At 39.2% G+C, this 20,548-nt stretch overlaps 1 protein-coding gene across 3 annotated transcripts in view; it reads right to left on the bottom strand.

The window, feature by feature from the left end:
* LOC121033961 (uncharacterized) overlaps positions 1–20,548 on the bottom strand; it is a 180,609-nt gene that overhangs the window by 70,266 nt on the left and 89,795 nt on the right. For all 3 annotated transcript variants that reach the window (XM_040480689.1, XM_040480690.1, XM_040480688.1), the window contains exons 7-9: positions 19,773–19,895; positions 19,232–19,407; positions 8,021–8,155 (exon numbers count right to left, since the gene is read on the bottom strand). In XM_040480689.1, coding sequence (XP_040336623.1) covers positions 8,021–8,155; positions 19,232–19,407; positions 19,773–19,848 — 387 coding nt within the window. In that variant the 5' untranslated portion in view covers positions 19,849–19,895. The remainder of the gene's footprint in view (positions 1–8,020; positions 8,156–19,231; positions 19,408–19,772; positions 19,896–20,548) is intronic.

The raw sequence follows: 20,548 nt of genomic DNA, 5'->3' as shown, positions 1-20,548 counted from the left end.
GTAAAACATTTACCAGATTACCTCTCCAGAAGGTTCCCACCTGTATTCAATATGGTTTTCATGAAGTTTAATGATGTTTAATTATCATAATTTCATGATGATTAATCATGACATGATGTTTGATGATATGATGTTTAAAGCATAAGTTGTATTTGGAGTTAGTATCCTCTTTCTAGTGTCTTCTCCCCCATTCTCTCTAATTCTCTCTCCTTTAGCAGTGAAGGAGCCAATTGTGTAACATGGCAGAATTCAGAGAAGTTGTAACAAAACAACTGAGGGATAGAAAACGGGATTTCTGAAGACAGGGAAATGAAGAGTTATAAAGAAACATTACTTTCTTCTTTTCTTTTTCTTAAAAGAGAGTTTTAGTGGTGCTGTCAGGCTATGCTCAATATGCATGTCATGTGAAATAGGAGAAAACAGTCTTAAATCAAAAGAGCAGCAAGGGGCGCCTGGTTAGCTCAGGCGGTTAAGCAGCCGACTTCAGCTCAGGTAATGATCTCACGGTTCATGAGTTCAAGCCCCGCGTTGGGCTCCGCACCGACAGTGCAGTGCCTACTTGGATTCTCTCTCTCTCTCCTCTCTCTCTGCCCCTCCCCCACTTGTTCTCTCTCTTTCTCTCTCTCAGAAATAAACATGAAAAAAAAAAAGCCAACAAGTGTAATTAAACTAAAGGAAAAACATCTCCACTGTTATGGATACAGTGAAGGCCACCACCAGACAACACTTAAAAAACAGGCAACCATCTTACTTAGGTACTTAGTCAATGATTGGTCTGAAGATGATATGTTTTCCCCGTGAGAGTAAAGGGGGAAACAGGTGAAGTAGTAAATATGGGTAAGACAAAATGTAGAAAGGAGGAAAATACTCACTCACAGTCTCACCGTCTAGAGATGGCCACTGGTAACAACTGTTTTCCTCTACACCGTATTTGTCCATAGACATGTATAAGTATATGCCCTAATAAATTTGGGTCACTCTCTGTGCACATCATTTAATGTCACTTTAACGTCAACTCTCTCAACATTACACATCCTTCTAAAACATGAATCTTAATGGCCTCAGAATAGGCCACTCATGCACTATGGAATTTGTTCAATCATTCTCCTTTTGGTGGGTATTTAGGTTGTTTCCATTGTGTACTTTTAGTATTATAAATAATGCTGGGATAAAGAAGAAACGGGGACTCCTTCTCAGATTATTTGGTAAAAGGCCTGATACATAAGGCTAACCTTCACAGATTATCAAGGTTGTGACAGGATCTATCAAACCATAGCTGTCACTGCTCCCCCCCGCCACCCCAAACACTGTTTAGGATGTACAAAAAAAAAAAAAAAAAAAAAAAAAAAAAACCCACACAATTTACTGTAATGCAGAGACTTTTCTAACACAGTGAAATAAACCCTTTTAAAAAAAAGAATTATTTCCCCCCAAGTATTTGTATTTATAACTACCAAAAATTGGAATTTATACAAAGCCAATATCTTTAGAAATAGCTTTTGGTCTCTCCCGCCTTGAAAACATATTACCTTGTATAGCTTATAAGTATTTTTACAGTTCATTATGCAAAGTAACTAGGTTTTAAAATTCTGTAAGCACCATAACAGGATATTTAGAAAAACGTTGTATGCATTTTTTTCAAACACAAGCCCCTTTTTTAAATGCCACACACATTTCTTTGTGGAGTAAGCATGAAGCATTTTTAATGAGTCCTATCTTTTGGTTCTACTCATTTTCCAAAATATCTTATTATGATGATTATATAATTTGTGTTTGTGTCTGCCTGTGTAAAATCAGATAATACCATATAACACTAAAATTGAACTGGACTAGGAGTTGGTGAATATTTTTTTGCCTATTCAATTCAATACATTATCTCATTTATCAGGTTGCCAATAGAATTACAATGCTATTACTAATCACCAAGAATTTCTCTGAACTATCATGATCTATTCTCAGGGAGCTTGATATCCTAGAATGGAAGAGTTGTAATCTAGCTATTAAAATTAATATTTTCGGGGCGCCTGGGTAGCGCAGTCGGTTGAGCGTCCGACTTCAGCCAGGTCACGATCTCGCAGTCCGTGAGTTCGAGCCCCGCGTCGGGCTCTGGGCTGATGGCTCAGAGCCTGGAGCCGGTTTCCGATTCTGTGTCTCCCTCTCTCTCTGCCCCTCCCCCGTTCATGCTCTGTCTCTCTCTGTCCCCAAAAATAAATAAAACACGTTGGAAAAAAAAATTTAAAATTAATATTTTCAAGGATGAACTGTTTATCTTTCTCTTCACTTGTTTTCAAATAGGCTATTTATATCGCCTGACAATTGGAACAGTGTAAACTCTATCACTAACCGCTTAATAATGATTCCACTAAGGTTGAGTTAGGCGAGAGGAAACGTCACTTCACTGTGGAAGTAGCTAGTAACTGCCTTCTGAATATGGAAATTCTTACCTTTAAGCTTTTTTTTTTTTTTTTAAGCCAAAAAGTAAGTTAGGGATGGCCAGCTGCTGTTCCAGCAAAGTTTTGTGCTGCTTGAAACACCTGTCAACGTTGCCAGAACGACAGTCCTAAAATAAAAACTATACGCTTTACAACCAGAAAAATCGTCAGGCAAAGACCTTAGCCTATCACTTTTGCTCGAGAGTTAGCCTTAGGGGCAGTGTTGCATGCCCCCCGAATGATCCGCTGAGTAGCGAAATGCTGAATTCTACCCTCATGTTACATTCCATGTAAACATTTACGTTTCTGGCTTTATTTGCTTGTTGGTTTACAGAAAGTCCTCAGCACTGAAAATTAATTCAGATCGTCGTTCACACCTTATAAAATCACAGATAATCACAAGCAACAGACTCTTGCTACCTTATCAGATGCATTTGAAGTAATAATGTAAAAGATATCGGTGCTATCATCCAGCCCGCAGCTTCCCTCAAGTTCTCAAACTCTGTTTCAGTGGAGTGGAGGGGAGAAGGTAACACAGGCAGGGTGACAGAGGTTATGTAAGAACCACACACAGAAAGGAAGATAACAGGATAGTCGTTCTACTAGCTCTTTGAAGTGGGTTCGGTGCAACTAAGCGCTTTTTATGAGTCTATAATTTGATGAGGATGATAGATCCAGGCTAGTGGATTCTCAAAACGCCTTGCAGTCTAACTTTAAATAGTGTACTATGGTAGGTTGGTTCCAAGGATGGCCGCAACCACATCTCCCACCTTGCAGGTCTTTTGCAGTGAGATTTTGCTACTTCACTCATCAGAAGGTAGAATTCTTCGCCTCTTCCTGGATCTGGCTGGCCTTATCACTCGCATAACCCATAGAACTTGGCAGAAGTAATAACGTGTGGATTCTGAAGCTGGGCTTTTTTGACATGTTATGGCTTCTCTTTAACACTTTTAGGATGCTGCTACTTGGATTGTTTTCTCGAGATTGCTGTGCTTTGAGAAAGTCTAAGCTAACTTTATGAAAATGCCATATATAGGAAAGATGGGGTTCCCAGGCTGAGAAGCCCAGTCAGGCCTAGTTCCCAGCCAGTCTACTAGCTGAAAGGGGGAGAATCATCTTATCAACCCACAGGATCAAAAGAAAGAATAAATCATTGTTTTAAGCCACAAAGTACTGGGATGGTTCGTTACACCACAATAGATACTTGAAATACACCCTCACATAATATCTCATAGAGCAGTTAGGAAAAAAAGAGCATTTATAAAGCTAAGAACTTTCCTGACTTTGTTGGTTATCCTGTCTAGGTCACTGACTCACATGTGGGACACGCTTTTCCTGTGTAACCAGGACAGTCACAGTTTTCAGGGTTTTGTTGCTGTTGTTGCACTGACTTCCATTCTCACAGGGTCCACAGGAGAACTGGCACCCTGGTCCCCAGAGGCCAGCAGAGTAGGCTTGTAGAATAAAAATAAAGAAAAAGGAAGGAGTAAAGTCTTATAAGGAATCTCAACATGCTCCCCGATTTCTTCTGTTGCCTAAGTGAGTTAGAAAAGTGTTCATGCGTGTGTATGCGTCCGTATGTGTTGTGTGTGTGAATGTATCTATGTATCACTGAGCTGCAAAGAAAGGAACATTCGAGTAGCCTCCAAGGATTTATAGCCCTTCCAAAGACATTCCCTGAAGAAATCAACATGATGCCAAAACTTGTCACTTTGGAAACACAGATACAGAGGTGCCTTTTTTTTTTTTTTTTTTTTTTTGCTGAAAATGTGGTTTTTCAGACAGTAACAATGGAAGCAATTTTGATACATATCTTTGGGGGCAGTTGCACAGAACAAAACCTGAAAATGAGATGTAATTTGTCAAGGAAGCTTAGGAGTTGCCGTGCTTGGGAAACTGTCCCCAAAGGGCTGCCTGAATCCTGTCCCAGTCTTTGCTTCTTTTGCAAGCCAGAAAAATCACCCCAGAGCTTTATAATTTGTGTATTTTATAAAAGTGTGCAATGCATAAAGTGGGCAAAGAGGAACATGTTGCTGCTTTGTGGAGCGCCCTTTGAACGAAAAGGATGGCTGATGCCACAGGGCCCGGTGAAGGCTCAGTGAGAGGGTCCAGCGTTTGTCCTACCATGGACTACTGGAATTAGAAGCCTCGTGGGAAGCATTCTTTTAACACAGGGAAAACCTGGGAACTTTCCTAAGCATGACAATTGTGAAAAGCGGCATCCATCCAAGTTGGGCTGTGAAGTATCTTCTCATCCTGGGAAGAATCTCTGAATAACAGAATTGTGACATTTTCTGGGATGTGCATACCATTCCTGGCTATTATGTATCGATCATTACTCAGTGCCAAGCACTTTACATAAATTAGCTCACATTTCCATAAATATCTACTTGTGATGTCAGCAATTTTATCTCCTTTTTACATAAGAAACTGAAACTCCAGGAGGTAAAGTGACTTGCTTTGAGTCACACAGCTAATAAGTAGCAAAATAGGATGTGAACCCAGATCTTCTGGCCCTTTGAGACTGAAATTCAGCCACCATGCCTAACCTGTGCTACAATACGAGCACCTCTCAAGTCAACTGACTTGCTTTTAGACACCCATCAGAGCTCAAAGTTCAAAATCCGTCCAGCATGGAACTATGGTAACAAACATCTGTCCTTCTTTGGGCTGTCGAGGCCTCCTTTGATGGACTCAGTGGGTTCTCTGGACCAGAGTGCTCCACATTTAGAGGTCTGCCTGCAGTTGGGATCCAAAGTACCACAGGCTACAAACTAATCAAAATAAGGCAAAGACACTGTCATTCGCCCTCTTTTTCGCTATTTCACAGATTCACATAGAAACCAGCTCTTCCACTCTTAGAAGTCATTGCTGATGGGCTAAATAAAGCCTGGTGCTGATTGTAGAGAGCACTGTTCGTTAGTGCCATTGAAACGATCTGCAGTCTTTAATTAACTATTCATCGGCAATCTAGATACAGGTCTAGAGTTAAGATTTTTAAAGCTATGTCTGGCTCTAGGAGCACTTGGGCTACTTCACTTTTTTAAAAAAGAAAAAGAAACACAACAGGCCTGATTTTCATCATGCACAACTCTTCGAGAGCTCTTCTTGCCTTGATTTCAACTGCCAATCATGGCGATCCCATTCACCCGCTCCAGTCTGATTCATAATTTCATTTTGTGGTTAGACAAAAATATCAGAATTGGACAAAGTTATCTGATTGAAAAATAATATGTTTTCCAGAGATTATGGTGACCTCTCTATTTTGCTAATTTACATATACTTTCAACTCATTTTCCTTCACAGTGGGAATCTCAGAAGCATTTTCCAATAAAGTATATTCGGCAGCTGCTTTAAGGAAATGTTATCAGAATAAATTAAATCTACCCAGATGTCTGTATATGGTGTTGTCTCCTCATGCGTTGACTTCCAGGGCATGACTTCTTTAGCGAGTTATTGAATAGGGGGGTGATTCTAGGTCTAAAAATCAGTTAAAGCAGGAGGAGGTTTAGAGATTGGCATGGGGCCTACTCTTAGATGATGTTAAACACACTTGTGCTATGTCAGGCTTGTGTTTCCCTAAGTTCTTTTCTCCTTAGCCTAGAAAGTCACAATGCAGCTACAGAAACAGTCCTTTCTCCACAAAATCTAGATGGACACTGCTGCTCACATACTCCAGCTTCATAGCCATAGGACAACCTGGAAGCCCTCATTCCCGTTCAGTCAGCTCCAGAAAATCCCTGCAGACCATCTTAAGTTGACAATGCAAGGAGAAATGTGTAATGCTTGAAGGCAAAAGACAACCTTCAATTTCAAGGCTTACCTCTGTAAGTGAAGCCAACAGTATGATGGCTTCCTTTCAACCTAGTCACCCCTCCTGATCTTTTTTTAAGTCTGTTTATTTATTTTGAGAGAGAGAGTGTGTGTGTGAGTGGGGGGAGGGGCAGAGAGAGAGGGAGAGAAAGAGAATCCCAAGCAAGCTCAGTGTTGTCAGCGCACAGCCCGACATGGGGCTTGAACTCACAAACCGTGAGATCATGACCTAAGCAAAACCAAGAGTTGGAGGCTTAACCAGCTGAGGTACCCAGGCGCCCCACTATTCCTCCTGATTTTTAAAAAGATCGCTCTTTGGGGGCACCTGGATGGGCTCAGTTGGTTAAGCCTTCCACTCTTGGTCTCAGCTCAGGTCATGATCTCACGGTTCCTGAATTCGAGCCTCACACTGGGCTCTCTGCTTAGCACAGAATCTGCTTTGAATCCTCCGTCCTCACGCCCTCTCTATGCCCCTTCTCCTCCTTCTCAAAAATAAATAAACATTTAAAAATTAAAAAAAAAAAGATTGCCCTTTGGATCACTTCAAAAGCAAAAAGTTCACTTGACCATTTAGTTCTGATAATTGTATAATTATATTTGTTATATATTCAGTCTTTCTATGTATGAAAGAAAAAAATGCTGTAAGAATTTCCTCTGAATAAACAGTAACAAGTGCTTAATTCAGAATACATCATAATAATATAAGAAAAATTTATAAAGAATACAAATTGAACCATGAACATTTATGTATTCATTTAAGAAAATACTTATTGAGCAACTCCAAAATGTTAGGATTATTCTAGGAGTTTGGGAATACTTTGGTGAACAAAGCAAACAGATAGCCTTCCCCCTGTGGGGATTAACTTCTAGCAGGAAGGACAGGGAATAAATATTAGACATAATCATAATTGGAGTATGTTATAATAATAAAAAGACTAGTATGTTATAAATACTATATATATACTAGTATACAATAAAAAATAGGATGTTAGAAGATGATACATACTCTGGAAAAAATTTTAAAAGTTCAAGGAGTTTTGCAAGTTGTTAATTTTAAGTAAGGCAGGACTGACAAGATTCAGTGAAAAAATGACATGAAACTTTGTGAACTAGTGAGAGAGCCAGGTAGATACCTGGGGAGAAGCTTTCCATGAGTCCACAAACCAGAGAAGCTATTACTAACATCTTGATCTCGGAATACGTTTTCCTAAATCGTATATGCGCATGCACATTCACACATCTACATATGTTACTTATAATTGGAATTATGTTGTATGTAAACTTTTATATTTATGGATTTCTTAAAAATATTTATGTAATATTTAGACATTTGAAAAAAAGATGATACTGATACCCCTACTTCAATTTTCAAAAACTTCTCTATGGTCAGAATCTTTGACTTGTGTTTATTTGAGTGATCTATCTTCAGGTATAAAGGAAACAATTCTTTAACTCTGGAAGCTAGTACCCTTGGTTGATTACTTCAGCTCAAAGAAGCGATTGGTCAGCTTTAATCTTAAGATAAGATTCTCTGCAATGCGATCATTCTTCTGCTCAGGCTAGCAAGGAGACAGCTAAGAGCAGAGGCTGAGAAGACAAAGTAAAATAACTTCATTGCCATGTGTCTCAGTTTCCTCACCTGCAAATAGGGGATTAATAAAGCTTACCCATCTCCTGAAAACACTGGGGGATTAACCAATTAATGATCATATGGTGCCGAACAAAGGCTGAGCATTGTTATTAGAGAAGAAAGAAAATGTATCATCAGATTGTACCTTTCTGGCATCTGTTGCCTTGGTAACCAGATTTGCAGGTGCAACTGCCATTTTTGGCACTGCATTCCAGGGTGTTCTCCTCCACACACTGACATTCTGAAGAGCAGCCAGCTCCATAGACCCCCTTGGGACAGTCTGCAAGCAGATTGAGGCAAACCGGTCACCTGAAAACCATGCTTTGTTTCTTTTACATTGTCAGTGTACAGGCATGTAGTTCTGCGGGGCCCGATTATGGGGAAAACAAGGGGATCATCCTGACTGCCAAAAAAAGAAACAGAAAAACAAATGTCTTTCAAATCAGGCAATTCATTTGCTTTTTGGCAACTGGATGTGAACAGTGAAGCCTGAACTACTTAAAAGGCTTTGGTGCTTCTGGGAGAGAAATTGCTTCTCAGTGTGCTCCATTGGTGCCTATAGTTAATATTCTCCAAGGACTGTTAAGATCTGCCAGGCCCTATATTCATCGGGTCGCATCAAGGGGATGATGGACAAGCACTGATGTAAAGGCTCACCATTGTTTCCATTCCCTTTCAATATATGGTAATCGGAAGTAATTTTACATCACGTAGATTACACAAAACTTTCATCGTGACAGCCGCATTTTCTTGGCCACATTCTTTTGGCAAATGGTGTTTGCCTTTCCTTCATTATTTTCCCCATGCCGTTGAATTTTAGGGATGGTAGTCAGCACAGGAATTCTAATTTGAAGTCCCACCTTTGCATTTAGGAAAACATAGCCTTAGCTCTGTCTTTGAGAGGTTATTTACAGTAATTCAATTCCCTTTCCAAAACCTCTGACATGTTTTTTCCTCCTCCCATTACAAATGTCCAAGGGACTAATCAAGATCCTTCAAGTAACCTCCAAGCTCCAGGTAACTGCATTGTATGCCTACAGAGGCTTTGTTCTCAAAAGCTGCGTGGAGAAAACAAAATAAGCCACTTGACTTTCTGCTAGATGGAAATTATTAGTATCTGCTAATATCTGCTATTATTAGAAGAGGTAATTTAAAGTAGTGGTTATAGTGCCACCATGCGGGGTAATCCTTGTCCTAGTTGCCAGGAACAGAGTTACCCCTAGAAGCAGAACAGATTTATTAACAGGACTCCTTCTCACTGTTAATATTGTCCCATTTGGATGATAAATTACGTGATCCCTCTCTAATCCTTCCTGTGGCTTAGACCAACTAAATTGCAGGCCTCTTTCTCAGAGCTTTTGTCCTCCTTGATAGGACTCTTGTGAATTCCAGAGCACTCACTTCCCTGGACTGGCTTCCATGCCTTACTCTTCCTGGTTCAGCATGGAGAACAGTGGTTCAGGGAACAGCTCAGGCCTGATAGAATATGCTTAAATATGACAACTGGACATATTAAGAAGCTATAACTGAAAATTTGCTTAGGGAAAAAGGAAAAGTGGAGTAACATCTTTGGCAATCCCATATCTACTCAGGGTTCGTTATGCATTGAAATGTGTCCTTCATAATTCTTATGTTGAAGCCCTTACACTCAGTACTTCAGAATGTGTACTTACTTGGAAATTATGTGGTTGCCAATGCAATTAGTTAAGATGAGGTCATAATGGAGTGGGATGGGTCTGTAACCTGATATGACTGGTGTCCTTATAGGTAGGTAAAATGCGTGCACAGAGACACTCACACAGGGAGAATGCCATGTGAAGACTGGAGTTAAAATGGTCACTAGCCAAGGAACTATGGGAAGCTTAGAGAGGTCTGGAACTGATCCTTCCCTAGCACTTTCAAAGAGATCATGGCCTGCCAACACCCTGATGCCAGACTTCTAGCTCCAGAACTGTGAGGCAATAAATTTCTGTTGTTTAGAGCACTTAGTTTGTGGTAATTTATTATGATAGATTTAGAAGACTAATAGAGGGTTGCAAAATGAAGGTTCTGAGGGTCAGGTAAGTGGCATTAATAAATGAAGCCTTGAATCTAAGCAATAAGGATCCTGAAGAACTAGAATGTGTATGTTCTTCCTAAAGGTGGTCACTTTCAAGATGGTAACCACCATCACTACCACCACCATCTGCTCTTTGACTTTTTGACCAGATGGATTATGATTGAAATGTTTTTGCCTAAACATGTGATATTACCTTATAAAATATTCAAGTTATTACTAAAAATGGGGTGTGTCCTGTTACCCTACAGGAACAAAAATAGAAGTGATGCTATCTTTGTTTCTAGATGGGTCTCCTTCTCCTGGTATGTTCTAGGAGGTATGTCATGTTCTAGACCATACCATCCACACCTGCATTGTTCACATGTACCCATGCCTTTTCCCCTTTCCTTCTGTTTTGCTTGTCCAAGTCTAACCTTTCCTCATGACCTAGGTTCAGTTTTCTATGGTGCCTTCTCTGGCTCTCTTATTGGAATATTCACAATTTACTCTCTGTCTTCAATGGGCATACCTTTCAGAAAGTAGATAAGATCCATGAACATTCAACTAAAAATATAACGTAAGACCCCAAAAGGTCTCTGTTATTAAAAAAAAAACAGGTCACAGTATTACTGAGGTCCACTGAGGAAGGATTTCCAGAGAAGGGCATGTGAAATGGGCAGAAGAAGAGGGTAGGGACTGCTGTGGGCTCACAAGTGTTTGCACACCGTTTCAAGATGGGGTGGTGGGCAACCAGTGCTGACCCACTGGGAGAAACTCTAAAAGTTACTGATGGCTGGCTGAAGTATTTACTGGTGATTGTGTTTTCTTGCAGCTTTTGCAAAACATGGTTGATGGCCAAAATGCGAAATGAATAGCCTGTTTTAGAAATTTTATGGAATAATCATTGCTTTGTATTAGAACACAGAAATAAAAGAAACTAGCACTGGGCCTTTGATATTCAATCCCCAGAAAGTGTCAAATGTCCATCTAATTTTTTAAAAAAAACTTTTTGTTAATATTTATTTATTTTTGAGAGAGAGAGAGTGTGTGTGTGTGAGCAGGGGAGGGGCAGAGGGAGAGGGGGACACAGAATCTGAAGCAGACTCCAGGCTCCAAACTGTCAGCACAGAGCCTGATGTGGGGCTAGAACTCACGGACTGTGAGAGCATGACCTGAGCTGAAGTCAGATGCTTCACCAACTGAGCCACCCAGATGTTCCTCAAATGTCCATTTAAATTAACTAGTTAAATCCTCTCAGGGTAAGCACTAACTAGAAAAAAAGTGTAAATAATTCACAAATATTTTTCTTTCATTCATCAAAATCTAGATTTTATAATGTCAGGAGGCTAAATAAAGACTAGAACATAAACCATCATATATATGATATGACTATATAAAATGTTATGTTTTTTACTCTCTTTCTCTAACATATTTTTGGTACTTTTTTGAGCCTTCTTGCTTCATGTAGAGTACAAATTATTGCCCATGACTTACTCAGATGAAAAAACCTCCCATAGGGCCCTGGCTCACACATAAGGCACCATACACCCTGTGGCAATGGTCATTGTTGGCACAGTTATATTTCTTTTTGTAGTTCTTCCCAAAGGATCATTTTTGGGCATCCTGGAGGGTTGGAAGGACAAACAAAGCGAACACTACCCACATGCAAAACTCGCAATGCTGCTGTTACATGAAATAAGGGGATTGTAGAAAGGAAGATGTTTGCACTGTAATTGGACTGAAGCTAGAGAGATTTTTCATAAACTCCAAATATGATTCCAAATCCTCTGTCTAAAATTTGGGGTGCCTGCGTGGCTCCGTCAGTTAAGCATCCGACCCTTGATTTCAGCTCACAGTTTTGTGAGTTTGAGCCCTGTGTCTGCGGGGCCAGTGGGGAGCCTGCTTGGGATTTGCTGTCTCCCTCGCTCTCTGTCCCTCCCCCACTCATGCTATCTCCGTCTCTCTCAAAATAAATAAATGAACCTTAAAAAATTTTTTTAATTAAAAAATAAAATCAAATTCTACAGTGACTTGCCATTGCTGTCAGATTAAGAACTCCAAACTTAGTAAGATTTATGAGCCCAGGCACCAGCTGACTTCCTGTTGCATTAATGTCTCCATAGTTGTAGTTTGCTCCACCAGCTGACCTTTTTGGGCTCCTCTGGTGAACCTCATTCATTCCCACTTCAGAGTCTGGCAGCAGGAGATGCCGTCAGTGTGGAATGCTCTTCCTTCACTCTTTGTCCTGTTTCATGTCTGCTTGCTTTTCTGCCTTCAGCTTAAGTTGTTACTCCTCCCTGGCCCATACAGTCTTCATTGTCCTCCCGGTCTGACCGCCAAGCACACGTTAATATTTAATTGGCAATACCTACCAATATTTGTAACTTATGTCTGCTCTGAATACGACTGTAAGTTCCACATGGAGCGACCAGAGTCTTTTTTAGTTTTTATATATTTTTTATTACCATATCACAATGCCTGGCAGATTGCCTTGCTACCATTTCACCTATACCTTTTGAATAAGTGAATAAACATTGCTCAGGGGGTGCAAATAACTGGGACGCCAACAGGGGTCTTCCTACATTTCTCAGAGGGGGAAGTAAACTTGGTTTCCGTGGCTCCAGTTCTGTGATCTGTGAGCAGTTAATAAACTCCCCAGGATTTCTGGCAGTCCCCAATGACTTATATCTTCATCGACTCTCTGCATTCAGCTCTTGGGCTTGTACAAGCAGTTTCCTTTTTGTCTTTTATCTGCTTATGCGGAAAATGTGGCCTCTTCACTGGTTTCCGTGTAAAATCCACACACAGCACTCACAGGTATTTTGTGAGTTCTTCATCCATCATTTCTCCTCTTTTTGTCCTCACACCCTCCTTTCCTGTTCTTCTCTGATTTTCATCTCTCTTCCTCCCTGGTTTGCCCAAAGAGCTCCACTTCTTTTTCTTCTTTTTCTTATGCAGAGCAAATAAATTCCCCCCAGCTCCTAGATCCAAATGTACACACACAAACTCAACTTTTTGCTCAGGAGAACAAGAAGGTTTTCTCTGTATCAAGATTTATCCTGCTTAGATATACATGGCATCATTCAAAGCAACTGTACTCTTGTATATGTAGATACAGCTTTTTTTCTTCTTCAGAAAAGACCACCTTGAAAAATACAGATGTGATTTTCATTTAGCTCATTTCCTGTTAGAAACCTCAAGAACTTAAGGAGTGGTGTCATGTGACCAGCACCAGTCATTCCTTCCATTTTCCCAGGCTTTGCCAGGAGCTCCTGGGGGCCACCAGCACTGCCCAGTCAGAGGACCACAAGTGTCTCCATTCTGACAATCACAGGTGCTGCCACATGCTTTCCCATGGGTCTTTGGGGAACCACATATGAAGACAGTTGGAGAAGGTGAATAAGCAGTGTAATATACTCATGATAGAGTGGAGGAAAAACAAACAAACAAAAACAAACCTGTCTTTCTATTAGAATGGATGCCAGGTAATTAAAATCTCTGGTTTACAGACAAAGAAAGAGTCATTGGCATGCTTCTAGCTTGGATGGCATCATCACTCCTGAGAGGGATTACTGATGCAGCTAGTTAGAGTGAGGGTCACTGAAGAACTGATAACAAGGTTCACATGCAAAATTTACCTTATTCCTTCAACTCTCACACTCACATTTTCCCAGCTACCTAGACATCTGTGTGTATAACTGTCACCAACCCTAATGAGAAATACATGGAAACTTCCAGTTTGAAAACTGGGAAGAAAATGTAGGGGAAAAAAATGGCATGTATTTTTAGTAGGAATGAATGCAACTAAGACTGTCTTGAAGGTGCCAAGGTATTTTGCACGGTCAAAGACTGATGAAGTCAAGCAAACAACTGTTTTCTTTGGCTTGTTTGTTTTTTGGGAAGAGTTTAGTATTCCATTAAAAAATAAATTGGGAAAAATGCGACTAGAAGTTAAACTTGACTAAATACAGCTGTTGAGATGATTCCAGTAACCATTTTCCTTGGCATTTTATCATAGCTGGCTAAATATTATAAAATTACATTTATATCACCTCCTCTATTTGCCCACCTACACAATTCCAGATGTCAATATGGAAACTTGGCTTCTTATTCATTTTTTCTCTCCTTTTCAGCTTGAAGATATTATGCAAAGGAGAAGGAAAGGGAAGAGAAGAACAAAAGGGATAGGAAATAAAGAAATGGCAACATTGGTTAAAACTGACATTGTAGTAAATTTTTTTTAAATTCTTACAGCAACTATAGAGGAGTCATTTTTAAAAAATAAACCTGGAAAATGAAGCTAAGGAAGTTTATTTTATTTTATTTTTGAGAGAGACAGAGGGAGACAGAGAGTGAGCAAGAGAGGGGCAGAGGGAGAGTGAGAGAGAATCTTAAGCAGGCTCCACTCAGCATGGATCCAGATGTGGGGCTTGATCCCAAAACCCTGGAATCATGACCTGAACCGAAATGAAGAGTCAGACAGTCAGCAGACTGAGCCACCCCCGCACCCTGAAGCTAGTGAAGTTTAAATAGCTTGCGCAGTATATGGATTATAGAAATTCGTCAACACTGGCAAACCAACACCATTAACTTACATTCCCCCATGAAGTAGAATATGATATTACATAGTACAAGGATTTGCTAAATACTTCATAAGCATCAAACAGAGCAATTATCCTGGAAAAGAAAATTGTAAAACAAACGTCCCACACCATAGCTGGATGATTTGGAAGAAGTCATGAATCCTCTCTTCCATATATAGTCCACTCATTTGTCATATGGAAATCTTCCTACCCTCCCTTTCGAGTGGATGGAGTCTCACAATAACAAATGAGTCAACTTGAAATCTCTTCAAAAGAAATGGAGTTCTAATATGTGCTATTAAAATTAATATCTGATGATCTTTAAATTGTTTCACTATAATTACTTGGAGGAATTTCTAAGACCTCAAAGTAAATATTTTCATTATAGACCAATAGATATTGGGCTAGAAAAGCTACTCATTGGGAACACTAACCTTGCAGATCTCTGCAGAATGTTCTATTTTAATGTTCATTGCTACATTTGAAGAGCTGGTAATTTAAAAATATGGGTAATGAATGATTAGTCCCTTCTATTTATTGAGGTTTATAGGGATGTTTTTAAAAAAAGAATTTAATGTTGATTTATTTTTGAGAGAGAGAGAGAGACAGAGTGCACATGGGAGAGGGGCAGAGAGAGAGGGAGACACAGAATCCAAAGCATGTTCCAGCCCTCTGTGGGGCTCAAAGCCTCAAGCCCTGAGATGGACACTCAACCAACTGAGCCACTTAGGTGCCCAACATTTATAGGGAATTTTAGGAAAATGTTTTTACTCCTCCCTTTTGTTAAAGAATTAGTGAATTAGTGGGCACTTACTTTTTTTTTTTTTTTCGATTGTTCTGTTTTTGTAAAAAAGAAAAACAAAAGAAGAAACGCAAAGATTTTATAAGCTTCTGCTTCAGGAACAGACTCCCCTTTGCAGGACCATGCAAACACTTAAGAGATCCTCAGAGTTTTCCAAAGCTAAAGAAGAGATCATCTTCTCTTCATTTCATCAACAAGCTCACTTTTAACACTTCTCTATTAATTTTGTATCAGAGATGTTTTATTCTGAAGTATTTGCGATAGATTTTTAGTTTCATTTCTCATGCTGCCATGTTAGGGATGAAGGGTTTGGAAGATGCGCATTTACCAATGAAACTTATGTAAGGGAAGTATTTACTTCCTAATAGTCATACAACATTTATTTGATCCCAATTGTATATAGTTGAGTCTGTCAAGTTGCAGGTCAATATAGTGGGGTCTCTCAACACCAAGTTGTAGTCATTTGTCCATTCATGCACTGAGTGCCTTTACTTTGGAGAAACATGAATAGGACCTGATTGATGAGCTCTCAGTCTAGTAAGGGAGACAGAACAGAAGATGGCTAACTCCAATTCAGAGAGAGAGAATGACTTGAAATCCATCAAAGACGTAAATAGTTGTGGCTAGACTGGAGCCATCAAATAAAGCTTCGTGCAATAAGCAGCAAGAGCCAAAGATGGCAGTTCAGCAAAAGGCACAAAGCTGATAAAAGCAGTAAGTAGCAAGTGGTTTAGTTTGCTGGAAATGATAAGCCGAGCAAAAAGCTGTGATTAGGATAAAAAGAAAAAAAGGATTTATGAGGGTCTGATTGTAGATGGTTGTCAGTACTAGATTAGAAGCATGTGCCTGTGTATCAGGAAATGGATGCCCTTAAAGTTTTTCTGAGCAGCAGAGAAACACGATCAGAGGCACACTTAAGGAAGATCCTCAACACTGTAACTAGTAATTTTGGGTAAACTACTTCCTATGTTCTGACTCGAGTTTTGCATCTGTCTCACAACCAATATTAGTCATTTTTGTTCCCATATGCAAGGGGCTCAAAAGAAAATCTGCTTATATCATTTTCCAAGCTAATCACAAAAACTAAGAAAACCCTTTCATTAAATATTTATAAGGTAAATTTAAAAAGAGGAAGAGGAAACAGTCAATATATTTTGGTTTTAGTACTGGGCAGTTTCTCTCCTGCAAGCATACCTCCATTTAAAATGTAAAAGAAAAGATTTGTTAGCGGTATCGTTTTTTCAAATCTTTGATATTTTCTCATGAGACACATAAAAAAAGTGTTATTGGCTATATTTACATCTTATGTAAAGAAAGAAAAGAAAAACAAATAAACAAAAAGAAGAAGCCATAAAGCAGTTCCATTAATTGCACTTTGTAACATGAATTCTTTCTTCCTTCACTGGGAATAGCTTGCCGGGGCCTAATGATTTATTTAAATGGAGGGATTTTTATAGGCCTAGAATATTAGGATCCTTTATTAACTTTTATGTTCTGGGGATAAACAAGAGACAGCGCATCAAGTTTCCCAGGTAACACAAAATCTCCCCACCTAATCACATGTTCAGTGCAAAACCTCAGCATTTCTTTATGCACAGCAAATAAATTGGTTTGTCACCATACCAATTGTTTACTTTGTTAAAACGTTTTAGGGAGAACACATGTAAAAGAGAACTCATCACAGTAATTTACCAGCAGTAAAGGACAACTCATTACCCTTCTACCAGTACTCCGGGGTATGACTTACTGTCGTTGCAAAGCGTGTCTCCCCAGCCAGCTGGGCAAGAGCACTCACTCCTCCCTTCTGGGCATCTGCCTCCATTCAGACAGTCCTCACAGCTCACAGGGCAATTGTATCTGAAGGTGGGATCTAGGCTGACAGAACTATGACCCCATCTCAGCTGGCCCATACTGTCTACATCACTGAAAATGGAAATGAAACCCTTCATTTCTCAAAGAAAGAAAGAAAGAAAGAAAGAAAGAAAGAAAGAAAAGAAAAAGAAAAAATGAAAAGATCTTTGAGCATGATTCCTGAACAGTCTCAGAAAGATAATAGCAATAAAACCTTTTAAAAGAGAACTTTAAATATAGACCCTAAAGACTATTGAGAATGTTTAAGAAAGCAAAAAAGTAAAAAGAAATTATCATTGATTCCTGAACATGAAAATTATGTTTCTGGCACTTTGGTGTTATTCCTTCTAGGTTGTTTTAATACAAAACTGTTGTTTTTTCTTCCAGTAATATTTTTGAAATTTTTTACTGAGATTTAATATACATGCAGAGAAGTCCATAAAACTCAAGTTCATACTTGAGTTCACACTTTTTTCTCCACAATGTAAATAAATAACCCCTTGTAATTGGCACCCAGTTCAAGATATAGATAACTACCAGTACCACAAAAACTCGAAGGTAATTTGATGATTTCTTAATCATTAGCCTTACAAACTGAGCATTATTCTGATTTCTATCACCACAGATTATTTTTTCTTATTTTAGAACTTCATATAAATGAATTTTACAAAAAGTATGTATTCTTTGGTATCAAGCTTCTTTCCCTCAGAATGTTTGTGAAACACCCATATTGTGTGCAGTCTAGTTTGTTTGTTTTGTTTTTTTCCATTTCTTTTTTTAGATTTTTTTAAGTTAATTTATTTATTTTTGAGAAAGACAGAGACAGTGTGAGCAGGGGAGGGGCAAAGAGAGAGAGAGGGAGAGAGAGAATCCCAAATAGTCTTTACGCTGTCAGTACAGAGCCTGACGTGGGGCTCAAACTCCCGAAACCATGAGATCATGACCTGAGCTGAAACCAAGAATTAGATGCTTAACCCACTGAGCCACTCAGGTGCCCTGCTAGTTTATTTCTTAATGGCTGTGTAGGTTTCTATTGTGTAAATGTAACATAATGTGATTTTCCATTCTATTCCTTGGGGAAATTACCTTAATTTGAATAAGAATGGAGAGACTCGATTTCAGTTGTTTTCAGGACTATTCCATTTCAAATTTTGCTCCTGTTTCTAGGTGGGGTCTTTCAGACTTTCTAGTTGAAAGTCTGTCAGGTTTAGTAAGGTCTCTATTCTATCTCTTCTGACTTTGAGAAGGCAAAGTATCAGGAGTTTATGTAAGAAATATCAAAGCATTTCCATTTTTATGCAGACACATTTATTGATATTATTATTATGACTGACCATATCATAAATGTGTCTCTGCCATTTCAACCAACTCTTTCTACAGCAATCTCCAAGCTTTGATAGTATTAAAATACCACGAATAGGATGAGAACAAAAAGAGCAGTTCTGTTTTACAAAGAAAAGAAAAAAAAAAGAGGCAGCAGACTGGCTGCAAACTGTTACTCTTGAAAGAGGGTATGCTAATTTATTTTGATCAGAAGTGATTTGATGCTTCAGTTCTGTTGCGTGGATGTATAAGAGAAACTGCTCACATTTTAAAAGATATTTTTCTTGGTCCACTTGAGCATAATGAACAATTGTTTTTTGGCATTTTAAAATGTAGAAAGAATCTAGATTTTAAGGCTATTTGAGGTAAATTTCAACTATGTAATAGTGACTTCTAGTGGAGCTGTAATAGTTACAAGAATCAGAAGGTCCCAGTACAACCCTTCTCTCCGTTATGCTAATATAAAGATAGTTTCCAGCTCCATTTCACTGTCTTGCACTTCAACATCCCCCCCACACCCTGTACTTCCACTCCTACACACACCTACATAACAACCGTTATTGTGCAAAAGGAAGAAAGACAAAAGATGTAGAATTTGACAGGAAGCAGTGAAGATGTAATTTGGGCCCCACATTTCTTGCTACCATCATGTTAAAAGACTCAAAGGCATTAAATATCGACAATGAAATGACAAAGAAGAGAATTTATGTGAAATACCGAAAAACAAAGAGGTGAGTATAATTAAATTCTTTCACTGACCAATTTTATGCAGTTCTCGAATATGCGTTTCCTGTCCTCCTCATCTTCATCTGTGTAGGCGGTAGGCAGAGCGGTAGCAACATCAGGAAGCAGTTGAGGTGGGCTCTTGAATAGAAGGCCTGGAAACCTTACAAGTTCCAATTCCTCTTCTTCCTCCGTCTTGTCAGCATCTAAAGCTAAGGCCACACAGAAAAATGCCTGGGTACAACATGCTGTTTAAAAGAAGGAAAAACTGAGCAATGGTTGATGAGAGAAATGACAGAGTTTGAATCAGACAGCCAGGGCAGGGGGTGACTGGAAGGTGAATCTCTTTGAGAAGGCCCTTTCAAAAAGTCTTTTGTAAATGCAGGTGAGAAGCAGCAAGCACGAAGTTGAAACCGCAGGGGACTGAACCGAAGGAAAAGGAAGAGCTCAGTCTGTGAAGAGGGAAAGGGGAGGGCAGGTTGAGTTAAGGGTCACGTGGTCTCCGTTTCTCTCCAAGAACAAGATGAGGGTGGAAATATTTAGAAGAGAAACAATAAAATTCTTCACAGCGACTTACAGATGCAAGTTTTCCCATCACTTCCAATTCTGGAGCCTTCCACACAGGTATAGTCGTATGTTCCCACAGAGTTCATACACAGCTGGTCACAGACTCTACTGACATTCAGACACTCATCCACACCTAGGAAAATTTAAACAATGTTGTTTTTAGGTGTTGAGAGATAAGATAGACGTTATGAACTCATGGGCATCACTGTGTTCCCCTTGTGACCTTTATTAGTCAGTAACAAGGTTTGTCCATGTAGAAAGCATAGCTCCCAAACTCTTCTCAAGTATACCGTGCCAATTATTTTTCTTCCACTCATTTCCAAGTTTACTGTAGTTCATCTACACAGACAAGTTCTTCCTGAAACCTTGATCACAAGATTTTGATGAAGAATATACAACTTAAAAGACATTCAATGGTCTCAGGCTGTGCACCACTTCTGCAGAACGTTCATCATTCTCGAATTATTCAGTATCTGTGGTGAAGAATTTATTCCACATGTAATTCTGTACAAGGCTTGTGGACAATTTTAGAGATGGAAGGCCTTGATCTCATGACTTACTAGTGGTGTATGTCCACATATGAGCCCAGACTTTGGTCAATGTGTTTATGATACTAAAAGTTCATTTATAAAGCTGAGTTTCTAAGTTTTGCTTCAGATTTTGGATACCTTTCCCATTTGGATGTGTGTACCCAAGTATGTACATTCACGCCATACAATCATCTCTTGGCTCACTCTACTTAAAAGCAGATGGTACGTGAAATTCAATTTTTTTTTTTGGCCTTGT

Source organism: Herpailurus yagouaroundi, unplaced genomic scaffold (assembly GCF_014898765.1).
Source record: "Herpailurus yagouaroundi ecotype Mexico unplaced genomic scaffold, PumYag 159, whole genome shotgun sequence".
NCBI lineage: Eukaryota > Metazoa > Chordata > Mammalia > Carnivora > Felidae > Herpailurus > Herpailurus yagouaroundi.
The sequence above is the reverse complement of the archived record's forward strand: the minus strand, read 5'-3'. Positions and strand labels throughout refer to the sequence as shown.